Here is a 13,636-nt window from a genome sequence, read left to right as displayed (position 1 = left end):
AATTTCCACTTTTTCATAATTAATTATCAAGCTTGGTCAAACTAATTAATTAATTAACTTCATCTGTAAAATGTTGTTCAATAAATCTCAGTATCCGTTAGCACTGACCCCTTGACATTGACAAATTTAAAAAGGAATCAATTTTCTCGTCCACACACACACAAAAAAAAGATGGTTAAAACTTAAAAGTTCACTTTAAGATTGCAGAAAAAGAAACTAAAAAGCCACAAAAAAAACTAAGGTCTTATATACAACCAACCTTTTTCATATATAGATATGGATAGTATGCTGATGGAGACAAAATAACAACTCCATTTGGGTACTATTGGACTATGATACAACCAAATTAGTTAGCTAAAGCAAACTGGTAACTTTTCTTTCTAGTGGAGCCATGTGATAGCAGTAAAACCATTGTAAGTTGAGTTCTTTTTCCCATTTTCTTTGGATTCAACTTTCAAATTGAATAGTGCATTAAGGATTGAATAAACAACTAAAGTTCATTAATATTATTGAGTCCTTCAAGCAATCTTTGTGGGCTATTAAATGGTACCAACAGTTTCCTCTAAAGTGAAAAAAGGTTTTACATATCCCTTCTTAAATTAAAGTGACATAAATTTAAGAAGTACTTCAATAATAATGTATATATATATATGCATGCATTTGAGTTGAGAAACTTCCTCACTTTAAAGGAGTGTTTTTTTCAACCAAAAAACAAGCTTGCTTTTAGATCCCAGCCAATAGGGATCCAACACCTCGTGTTCAAATTGAGACCATTTAACTGTGACATTTTGTGGCAAACATGTGAGCCGATAATATTCCGTGACATTTTCGACAGGTTCATCTTTTTCTCTACAAACATGGAGGAGTTAAAGATGGGTGTCATTGTACCATCGGTTACTTTAAAATGATTCTCAAAATTGCTCATGCTTCAAACCAAATTATGCTAAAAGATAAATACCATTGATTGGCCAATGTTACCCACTTTCTTAACTATGCTATGGGAAAAACTGAATCACAATGTAATGTTTAGTTCAATACGTTATGTGAAAAATGTCAATAATAAGTTATTTAACACATTTTTGCTAACTAACATATTTAAATAAAAAAATTTAAAAAAAATGTTATATTAAATTTTTAATATAATATTAATTTTTTTAATAATATTCCTAATAACTAATACGTGTCACTTTAGTTTCAATGTAAGATTATTATTATTATCTTTCATCTATTTAATAAAATTAATTTTATAAAATTATTATTCTTGTTCATCTATTATTTATTAACTTTTTTATCTGTGCAAAATAATTTAAGACCACATTTAATTTAGGAGGAAGAAAATATAATTTACAAAATCTTAATAAATAATACGTGAAAATTATTAAATAGAGTGTGAAATCTGTTTATTTAATTAACTTTATATGAGTAATATAGCATATCCTCTGTGTAAATGTCAGCTTTGAAACTTGAGTAACATGCTTGTTTCATCATCTAGCCACCTGTGTGTCTTAATAAAAAAACACAACAAGAATTGGGCAACTCTTGGTTTCCACTTTCCTTGGTTTACTCATTTATTATCAAGAAAGTGGGCAAGCACTGCACTCATTATATAGGCTAGTCTAACCATATTTATATATATGCCTTATAAAAAACCATATCTATATATTTACTTTTAGTTTTATCTTTTTTCCATCCTTGCTATTTTCTTTCTAGTATCATTTATCACACATCAACTGATTATTTATTCTCTCTCTCTATATATATATTTCCTTTCTGTCAATGTTTTTCTATAGGTATGCTCTGTGATTAAAATATTCAGAAAATTTAAAATGAATAATAGTGAAGACCTTAGAGTTGACTCACAAATTACTAATAATAATGGAACTTGATACTTACCTTATTGTTAATATACATTTTACAACATTAATTTGGCTAGATAACAATAAGATTATAACTTATTTATGTCAGACTTTTATATATATATCCGGATGATAAGAAAATATCCATATTCATATTTATGAGAAAGTTATGCTATAAAATGTTGTAACTTAACATAAATTATTCTTGTTATCGTCATCATCCTATTCTAATATACGAAAAATCCAAATTTTCAGGAGAAAAACGAAAAAGTGCAACAAAAATAAATTATACGTTATCATTTTCAATTTTAAATTAAAAAATGTTAACAAGTGAAACATATCTTTTTCAATTAAGAAATAGATTAAATGATTAAGACACTTTAAGGCAATGCATACTAGTATAAAATATGTTTTATTTAAGCGAGCTTGTCTCTAAAACGACTTAATAAGAGTGTATCACATTTATTGAATTTATAGTACAGGATTATTTTACATACAACTTTTTTTCCCCCAAAAAGCTAAAATCCTTAAAATTAATCTTTCCCATGCTCTAGCATGTACAAGGGAATATTTAAAAAATATATATATTGTTAAGTGTAAAAATTCACATTCGAGATTCGTAAGAACTAAATCTTTAAAAGTTTTTATTCCTTACTCACATAATGTTTAATAATCATTTCTCCAATAATAATTACGATTCATTGTACTGCTCTATCCATTTGCTTATATATATTGAGCTGTATATCACTCTCATAAAGTTGCACGAAAAAGTCCCTACCTACTTCCCCTATAGAAAAAAACCCTCATAAATTCAGTTTTGTTTTTTAGGTGAGAAGAAGCTAACAAATTTGGATCCAATGAAGAAGTGTTTAATCTAATCCTAATCTTCATTCAAGCACAACTCTCATTCACCCTAAAAACTCACAAGTCAACCGTGATTATGCTGACTAAGATCTTAACATTAATGTCATGAATTGCTAATTAATTACCTATCATGTTTGCCGTATACGTCATGGTTTGTAGTATAGTAGTAGATCATAAAAAGGATTCATTTCCCCTTCTCCTTTTCACCATGTGATGGATTAAATTTGGATAGAAAAAAGCACACATTAGTCACAAAATCAGCAACCCAAAATCCACAAGTCTCATAGATAGCTAAAATTTTATGGTTTGGGGTCACTCAACATGTGAAATTTTAAATATTCTCACTTTTTATTTTCTGACGGAAGCTGCTTTTGGAAGCAAGCAGAAAGCATGCACGTGCTGCTGTTTCCAAAGAAAAGGAAAGGAAAGTTGGAGTTGAATTGTGGGCTCCAGTCCAAACTATAATTATGGTACTGTGTTTCAGACTTGGATAATAATCATTATGGGCCTATAAACAAGTCATCACATCAATGAAATGGGCATGTTCATCCCACCCTACCTTGCAAGAGAAAAAGTATATTAATTTCTATTCTTGGTATGTGAGATTGGGCTATTTTAATCTTTAATTTTGTAGAATACCATTCGTTATAATGTTTTGAATTGCTTTTTTTAAATGTGACTAAAGTGAATTTAAAATTATAGTTCTATAAAATCAGGAATTAAAATGTTCGATGGTTATTACAATTTCAAGAATCAATTTTATTTCAGAAGAAAAGGTTACGTGAATTAAACTTATCTGTAATGTTTGTTTTTAATTTAATACACAATATACATCATCATAGTTTGAGGAATATATATATATAATTTAATTTAAAGGATGTAATTATTTTTTATTTAATAAATAATTTGAGAGTAATTATACTGTTAGGTCTACTTACTCGCTTGAGTAGCAAGTTCAGCCTTTTTACACTTAAAAACATTCAACTCGACCACTTTTGGGATCTTGTCTTTGAGATTGAGTCCACTTTTGGAGATGTACTTAAATTGAACTACTTGTTGTCTCCTTAAAAATAATAATAATAATAATAAGATGCTGCCGACAATGTAATAAGTTGTTTGGTCATGTATAGCTAACAAAACCAAAGAATTCTCCTAAAATCCATAGCTAGCTCGATGGATAGGCAAGTCCAATGCTTAAGTGATCTCATTTTCTTAAGAAAGATTACACATACACGTATATATAACTAAGAATGTTTGACAAAATTATTTTATTAATTCAAGAAATTACACGTTGAGTTTTTTGATAACATTTAATAACAATTTGAGGTTATAATTAATAGTTAAAATTTGACCCCTGTACTTTTGCCCAATTTGAACGTAAGTACTGCATGCCAAGTCTGCTTTCTGACCATATAATATTCTTCAAACAAAAAAAAAAATCTTTTAAATGTCTCAAATCATGTCCCAATATTAATTCAAGATGGATCTAATTCAATTCTGTCGCTCCACCTGATCTGTACATAATATACGATTCTCATTAATTTAATAGGTTAATAATTATCAGTTCATCCTATAATAAATCCCAAACCCCCTCCCCTCAAAACCACAACAAAAATTTGTATTATTTTTTTGGAGGGGAAAAGTTTGCATTATTTATTTCTCTTGGTTTTCTATAAATATATTTCTTTAAAGACAATCTTATAGGAAACATGATTGGATATTAAACATGGACCATTCTCTTAACAAAAATTTGAATTTGATTTATCACCTTGTGAGAAGCTACACTCAACCCTGTTTTAATTTATATTAATTTACTTGATCCCATCAACTTAAATTTGGTATAAATTAAACTCACAGCATTGATTTCTTTGAGTTTAGAGACTAGTTTGATAGCACGCTAGAGAGAGAGAGAAAATAAAGAAGAAAAAAAATATATGTAGCGTACTTATTCTTCTTTACTCATTTTATGATAGAATTAGAACATGATAGAATTAGAATATCTGTACATATATTTATAACTATTGGAAACCACTCATAACCCTAATCAACTAATCACTAATTAGTTAAATCCGAATTACACTCAACAAGGTTTAGATCTAAAAATTAATCCAATCAAAATTGCAAACCAATTAAGGGACAATCATATAAGAGATATAAAATTGATATGATGATTGAAGGGAGAAGAGAAGAGGAAAAAATTGTTGATTGAGTTTGAATCTCTTTCATTAACATTCAAACAAAACTAACAATTAATATTTGTCACAAAAAAAAGAAAGAAAGAAAAGAGAATCATAGCCCATCCTGCAAACTAAGCAAAAGAAAGCATAATTCTTTCACTAAAAACTACAAGAAATAAGGTCCAAAACGACAACAGACTAATGACTTGTTTGTTTCTGCGTGTAACTAAGATTCCAAACGGCCATTTAGGCAAAGTAGATGCTTTCTTCGGCTTTTGGTATTTGGTAATCATGCCTGATGCCTCAAAGGCTCAAACCATGTGCTTGCTGTGAACAAAATCATTAAGAAATAAACTAACATGGGCCAAGACACTTTTTGAGCCACCTTGACCAAAGTTCTTAACAAGGTTTGAGGTGTACATTCATAACCTAAAACCATGATGGATATTTCTTCTGACTTTATGCTTGAACATGCATTATATGAATGACCACCAAAAATTTCATCAACAAAAGAATAACGGAGATAAACAAAATACTAGGACAATGATGTAATCTCTCAATAACCAAAAGCTACAAGATATCATCCCGGGAATATAACTACAAATTTAAAAATTCTCCGAGGCAAAGATATCATGATTACTCTAATGTTCCACAAAATCTCAACCTCAAGTACTTGGAAAAATTATATTAGAGTGGCAAAAAAAAAAAAAAACACAAAGAAACATCAGATAGAATGTCAAGTCAAAAACAAGAAAAGAAAAAAAATCTGTTACTATGGCATGTGTTGTTTTGACCCTTTTTCTTCTCGTATATCATCCATCAGAATCAGGTCTCAGTTAGCAACTCCATGAGGTCACTCTTCTTCATTTTTGAGAATCCTTTCAGGCCACGAGTCTTTGCAAGTGCCCTCAATTCGGACAGCTTCAGTGCACTAAAATCCTCATGTTGAGCCACCGGCTGCTCCTCCACACTTTCATCATTATAGGTTTGCTCGGAGTCATCATCCTCAGACAATTCAGCCATCCCTATGTTTGGGAAGAACAGCTCATCCTTTGAATCAACATCAGATTCAGAGTCAGACTCGGCTTCATCATCAAGCTTCAAATCTATCTGATCCTGATTGTTCTCTGTATCCTCACTACCTACTGGCACTACATCCGTATCATCCTCATCGTTAGAGACAGGCTGGTATTTTACACGAGGAACGGGAGACCTTCTTTGGAAATTTGACCGAGGCCTGGCTACCGAGGAGGAGAAGACATTGTCCTCTTGGGGCTCATCCTTAGGAGTACTATCCAAATCAGAAATTTTAGCATTTCGTCCTCCATCATATTGGTTACTTTCTTGCATTTGGTCCGAACTAAAATCTTTTCCTCTGCCTCCCCCACTACTTCTCTTCACTTGCTCAACTGAGTGTTTCTTCAGTAGTTTGAGGAGCGAATCTACAGTACTGTTCTCTTTACTTTGCGCTCGGGAGGCTTCAACTTTCTTTTCTTCTTTGGAAGCAGCCCTCTCACGCAGCCGAGCCTGGACCTTCCTAAATAGCTCAACAATCTCCTTCTCCCTAGGACCAGGGGCTGAAGTGGCCTGGAATTTTCCTGAGGTTGAAAGAGACACAGGCGGTCCATTTTTTAATGAAAACATATCGTCGTCAAAGCTCTCAAAGCTGTCTCTCCCATCACTGTTCCGATTTCTGCTTCTGGAGGACCCGTGCTTGTTTTGCCTTGAGAAATCTGGGTTCCTCTTTGCTTCACATACAAAAGATGCACCCCTAAAGCCACACTTTAGTCCTCTAACTTGGACACGGGAATGAATTCTGTGATGACCTAGAGAAGAGTAGGAATATACAGCAGCAGTTCTTCCAGAAACACCTGAACATGGGAGACACTTGCCTTCTGCCATTCCACAGCCTTCAATAACACCAAAATAATTTGACACCACATATAGAAGTATGAGAACAGGAAGAAAAAAAATAGAGGAACACACTCTCTAACACACTCCTATTGCTTTGAATTTATTGAAAAACACAAAATTTTGTGATGCTCTTAAATCTTGATTTTGTAATTTCCAATAAATTCTAACCAGAAGCAAAGACTGAGTTAGAGAGTATGTTCCTAACACTCCTAAAAAAAATTAAAGGGCAAAATGACACAAAACATGGTCTGAAGCCAAATAAACCCATGATAACACACCAAGTACTCAAGCTCTGAATATTAACATGGAGCCAACTCTAGAAAAGCCAGCTTAGAAACAAACTAATCATGATACAATCATTATGGCTTAACACTATTCTACAAGCAGCTTGCAGATAAAACATGCAAATCCACATTGGTTCAATCATCCAAGAAAAAGGGAGAGGCAGATGTTAACTTTGGTGAGTGCCCCTCAAAGAGTCATCAACAACATGAAGCTTGTTCTCTACTGTCAATGAAGACTAACATTTTCATTACTGCACTTTGATTGTTTACTTTCGCAAAAAGAATGTTGATAACCATGATGGAAAATGATGTATACTATAAAAACTATCAACAACTGCAAAATGCAGGACAAATAGGACATTCAGGAAAGAAAACATTGCATGGACAAAGGGTTGTATGGGTAAACAATTTAGTTAAGCACTTATTCAATAAGCTCTTATTACATGATAACTTATAAATTTGGCCATGAAATTTATTGAAATAAACTAAAAAGAGCTTATTTTGACATACTATACCAAGAAGCCCATTAACAAGTCATAAGCCCTTCCTGACCCCCACCCCCCACTCAACTAAAAACAAAATAAATAAGGTAGTCAAGTACTTAAGATGAAAATCCTACACTGGAGAAAGAGCACTTCCATTAATAACAGAAGTGAACAATTGCCACGGCTTACCAGTTACCACTCACAATGATCATTTGAACAAGTAGTAATATTATACTCCCTCCGGTCTTGATTATAAGAAGAAAAAGAAGACATGTTTCACACTTGTTAAGGAAATTATTTAACTTCGTTAAATTGTGTCATTCCCAATTAAAAAACAATTTTTCCCCTAAAGTACCCCCATTGGAATTTGATATCAAACATAAAAAAAAAAAGTTTTTGGTCTTATTAAAAGAAGAGTATTTTGAAGATAGTCTCATTAAATAAGACTTCTTTAGTTGAGATTTGTTTATATTTGAAACAAAATATAAGAGGTTTTTGTTACTTATATTTGAGACCAAAGGGATCTACACATGGTTACTTATATGTAAATTATTAGTTCAATAGTTCCCCTCGTTTATCGTTTGCCTAATGGTTTATGTTCATTAACATCTCAATTACCAAGAGAAATCCTGGTGTAGATATAACATTACTGTTCAACAAATAGATAGTGGGCAATATGAGCCAGTTTCAAAACCAGCAACGCAAACAACATTCTATCATAAACCCAAACTCAAAATATCATTTTCCCCAAAAGGATGAAGCCTCAAAAGCCCTTAATAGCCACGCCAATAGATTAGAAACACAAGTAACAACACACATGATGGGGGTTAAGAAATCATTAAATACAGAACAGCAACAAAAAGAAGAAAACAGTCACAGGGTAAGAAGCTTTCAATCGTAAATTCATAAGGCTACGAATTTCATTGAAAAAGGACAAAAATTTATGTCACTTGAAACGCGTATTGAAAACACCCTAGTGTTTAATTTGTAAATTAAGCTAAACAAATGAAGCAGAGAGAAGTGAGACACTAACCAAGATTTTTGGCGACGAAAGCATGCAACGTTTGCGACATTGTTTGAACAGAAGAGAAGAGAGGAGAGGGAGCACTCTCACTCAATGCCGCTTTTCATGCGATTCGTAGGTTCTTTTGTTTGATAAGGGATGTTCTCGGGAATATGTAATATTTTAGGGGCAAACTTGTCGTGTGACTTTTTTTTTGTCATCGGTGCAAATAAAAAAAACCAGCAAGGGCAATGGCCCAACCACAGCCACTATAGTAGTTTCTTGCACCCATAAAACTCAAACAGTACCCCCTTTTCATCCTGAAAGGATAAGGGGTAATGCTTTTTATTATGAAATTAATCTTTTTAAGATGTAGAATCAATAAAATAAATATAACATTTTTTTAATAAAGTCTTTTTTATACACATGATTAAAATAAATTCTTGGTTAACATTTTGCATTATTATAAACAATATTCCCACATTTAGGTCGTCTCCATCCTAGATATTTATATTCTTTTTTCCTTAATAAAAAATCGTGCCCATTAAATTTAAGAATCAAGCATCAATGCTATTTTTTTTTTTTTTACATTTGTAAGGATTAGCGTTGATGAAACCCTAATTTTCGGATCTAATTTTTAGCATCAACAAATTTGAGAATCTATTTGAGACTCTTTGAAATTGGAGAAAATAAAAAGAAAAAAAACAGAATTAGAAAAGAAGATGGAAAGAACAATACCACAATCTTGAAAGATTGATAAGTTGAGGATAATTCGCCACAAAATAAAATTCTTTGATAAGAAACTAAGATTTTACACAAGAATCAAGAGAGCCACTATTTTGACGATGTTTAGTATGAAATTTCATTAAAAAAAAACTCTTAACAAAGTGTTTAAGAAGTATATTTGTAACTCCTACTAATAACCCTAAAGTAAGCCCTAGGGCCCAATAACTAATATGATAATTAAAAGACTTAAAAATAACAATAAAAGGTAGTAGCCCATTACAAGTCCAAAAATAAGTCCAAATTGTCGTTAAAAACGAAAATAAATCTTATCCTAAAAGTTTGACTAAAATTTATGAGCTTTGTTTCTTTTACTCTTTATTTCTTCTTCTATCTAGTTGAGTCAATCCAAGCCAAATTTTTCTTCCTGGGATAGTCCTCTATCATTCCCTTCTTTGCTTGGGAAGGAAGAATTAGCCCTACAATAGATGTCAAAGGTACCAATATCACAAAGAGAAGCCAGGAACATTAAATGTGTTGCTCACACCATAGTTCTGGTGATAAATCAAATCTTATATGCATTATAGTTGATGCGCTCTAAAACTTGAGAAGGATCATCTCCCCTTTCTTGAAGTTTAGATTTCCTTTCTCCCCTTATTGGAACATCTAGCATTATGTGCATCATAGTACTGATTGCATATATATATATATATATATATATATATATATATATATATATATATATATATATGCATAACTAATTCAAAGCAATTTAAATTTAAAAATGAAAAAATAATTAATAATAAACATGTGGGGTTTATTTGAGTTAGTTGATTGAACAGAATGTATGAGTGTTGTAAATCTTTTAGTATCATGTTCAATTTTTACAAATAAAAAAAGTATGACTTCTAAAAGAAACAATATTGAATTTATAAGAAAATGAAATATTTTTTTTTCTTAATTTCAAGAAGCGTGGATAAAAAAAAATGAGCATTTTTTTTAGGTTTAAATTTTAACTGTTGTATGTGAAGAAGTGATAATCTATAGTCTCCCCAAGTTTTAGCCAAAACTTTTGGAAACCTAAAAGAATTCTTTCCTCTTGGCTAAAACTTTGGATATATATATATATATATATATATATATATATATATATATATATATATATATATATAAAGGACGGATTTAGAAACCTTATGAAAACGGACTGTAGTTTTTTCTTCTTTATAATTGTTTAAATGTTTAATTTTTTTACACATTGAAACTAATTTTTATATTAAATAATAATAATCTTATTTATTATTATGAAAATAACAAACACATAATTAATTTTACACAATTTTATACTAATTATTGCTTTAATCATTACAATAAAATAACAACCATAACTAATTTTACACAATTTTATATTAACATAACAATAAATAAAGGAAATATTGATGTTGGTAACCACTTTTTTTATCTCTCTTTTTATAAGACTATTATGCCCTTAATAAATAAAAAATAATTATACAAATCTAAAAATTTCTACTATTTTTTTCCCACTTTTTTTGAGAAACATTTTCCCTTTCACTACGAATTACAAAGATAACAATTAATTTCTTCTTCTTCTTATGTTTTTTTAATCTTTGACCTGCCCACAATTATAATTAACCAATGAATCTCCTATCACCAATTTTTTATTTCCATTTCTCTTTCTTTCTCTCTCTCTCTCTCAATTATCTCAGTGCACAACTTTATTTCTATATTGTTATATATCTTTCTCAATCTACAACACTTTCAAGCAGAATTTAACTCATTGAAGGAAAACATTTTCAAATTAGTGAAGGACACATGCGCTTTTAGCAACTATATGTGATTCCAATTCATTGCACATATCAATTTAATAATGTTTAGTGATTTTTTATTTATTTTTTATATTTTCTCTTACATTATGAGCCATTGATTAATGGTTACATAGCAAGTTGAAGGGTGGCTACTATAACAAGTAAGTAAGTGCACACTTTCTCTTAATCGGTCCTTCATGTTCTTGCTCTCATGTTATATCCCTTTCTCTGACCACATTGCAACACCATCATTATTCCAATCAGGAAGTCTTTGTGGGAAGATAGTAATTTCACATGGCCTTCGAGATTGCACAAAACAGACAGTCAAACACGAACAAAATTCTTGCATTCATATATCACTCTCCTACAAGGCATCAAACAGAATAGAACAAGTGTGAGTGATTAGGTGAAAGAAATGAAAATGCACAAGGTATTATTCAATATATTTCAGTATTATTGGCGTATGTATATTGTATACATTATTAATTACTATTTTTTTGAAATACATTAGTGGAACAATACATCTAAGTCCAACCAAGAAAATATGGTTGAAGCAAAACCATATTTGAGACTATTAATCTTCCATGTCTAACCTACAATATTTATATTTTATTTGCTATGATATTTATTGAGAGAAGCAAAACTTGACTATTAATATTTATTTTATTTCTAATTTTATGTATACTTCTAGCAATGTCCTGCTCTAATTTTATCAACCACGTGTAAATTTCTTCTCTTCATAGCCTCCAATTGTCCATTACCCTTAGAACAAAGTACATAAAAGGCAGCTTTAAAAGATTTAATAATTCCATGTTCTTTTGTCTCAGTATATATTCGTAATGGAAAACATAATCTTGTACTTCATCGTGTGTTGTTACTGACATAGGGTTTTCAATGAAATATACATGAAAGGTTTCTATTCAAGCAAGAAAATAGTAGTGATACGTCGAAAATTTAAATTTTAAAAAATACTTTTTTTTTAAATAATAGTATATTAGAATTTTAAAATTCAAAAAATTTGACAATTTTAAAATAATAGTGGTTCATTTAAGAAATGAAGAGAGTAGTGGGATAGTCTAAAATATAAAAATTCAAAAAAATATTAAATAGTTTGGCGTTTTAAAATTTTTAAAAAATAGATGTTTTCAAATAGTAGTTTGAACTTTTAAAATAAAAAATGAAAGTTTTTAAATAATAGTAGTTTAGAATTTTAAAATTAAAAAATGTCAATTTTTAAATAATAGTCGTTTATTTTTTTTAAAAAAGCCAAAAACATATTAGTGGGGTGGTTTGAATTTTTTTTTATGAAAAAAAACAGTTTTTACATAATAGTGGTTTATTATTCATCATTAAACATATGAAGAAATAACTTATCAAACAGTTAACAAATATAAAGCAATTATTTTAACAGTAAATGTCAACTAATATAACATAAAATAAACATTAGAAAATATCATTGTGCATAAATTTCCATGAAAAAAATCAATTTTTTTTATGTTTTAAATAATTAAAGAATATAGGATTAAATAGTTAAAGAGATATCGCCATGTTCAAATTATCCTTATATTCAACATTTATTATGCCTAAGTTAGCCCTAAATATTTGTTAATTAGACATTCTCTCACTTAAAATAATAATATTTTTGGATTTAAAAATCTAGCAATTAGTTAATTAAGCTCCCAATTTTTTTGTTTTTTTTTTAATTTTTGCTCTTATCTAAATTGTATACTATCTCTTAATCTAGCGTGTCATCCTTATAAGAGAAATTATAATTTTTTTAGACTAAATTATAATTTTTTTAGACTAAATTATAATTTTTTAATTTATAATATGACATGTATATTAATTTTAGTTTATATTTATTAAAAATGTATGGTACAACCACTCACATATATAACAATTATAATAATACTTTAACACAATAAAAATACATATACCTTTGTCGAATGCATTTTGTATTATATAAAATTAATTTATGCAATATATCAATGTTTATTTTCTGCATATACATATTATATAAAATTTTATTCAACATGTTATATATAACTACATTTATACATTAATATATATCAAATTTAAGACATTAAAAATGTAATAGAACAACGAGAACAACATAGGACAAATACTAGAATTATTAGACGATTTTTTTTATCATGTGCATTGTTTGATTAACAATGACAACACAAATACAATAATATAAAATTTACTAAAATATATTTTTTAATATTAATTATCTTAATATAATTTACATTATTATTATATTTTATTAGGACTCAGAATATAAAATACATACAAGCTAACTAGTTGATAATATACATTTGAAATACATGATAAGATTATTATAACTAATAGATAATTTGAATTTGAAACATATGACATGATATGGTTATTGGGACCTGCAGGTAATGGACAAGGAATAAGAGAAAGATGAAAGATGATGGTATGCTTGTCTTTTAAATACTTTGTTCTTTGTGTTGTTACATGAACTTTTTTCAAATCAAGCATAA

At 29.4% G+C, this 13,636-nt stretch overlaps 1 protein-coding gene across 1 annotated transcript; it reads right to left on the bottom strand.

Moving 5' to 3' along the window:
- Positions 1-5,430: 5,430 nt before the first annotated feature.
- On the bottom strand, positions 5,431-8,737 carry LOC100795108 (rho-N domain-containing protein 1, chloroplastic). The gene is made up of 2 exons (XM_003536974.4): positions 8,614-8,737; positions 5,431-6,807 (listed from the first exon to the last, which is right to left on the bottom strand). The coding sequence occupies exons 1-2, from the start codon at positions 8,651-8,653 to the stop codon at positions 5,723-5,725; spliced, it is 1,125 nt and encodes a 374-aa protein (XP_003537022.1). The 5' UTR covers positions 8,654-8,737; the 3' UTR covers positions 5,431-5,722.
- Positions 8,738-13,636: the final 4,899 nt, after the last annotated feature.

Source organism: Glycine max, chromosome 10 (genome assembly GCF_000004515.6).
Source record: "Glycine max cultivar Williams 82 chromosome 10, Glycine_max_v4.0, whole genome shotgun sequence".
Classification (NCBI taxonomy): Eukaryota; Viridiplantae; Streptophyta; class Magnoliopsida; order Fabales; family Fabaceae; genus Glycine; species Glycine max.
The sequence above is the reverse complement of the archived record's forward strand: the minus strand, read 5'-3'. Positions and strand labels throughout refer to the sequence as shown.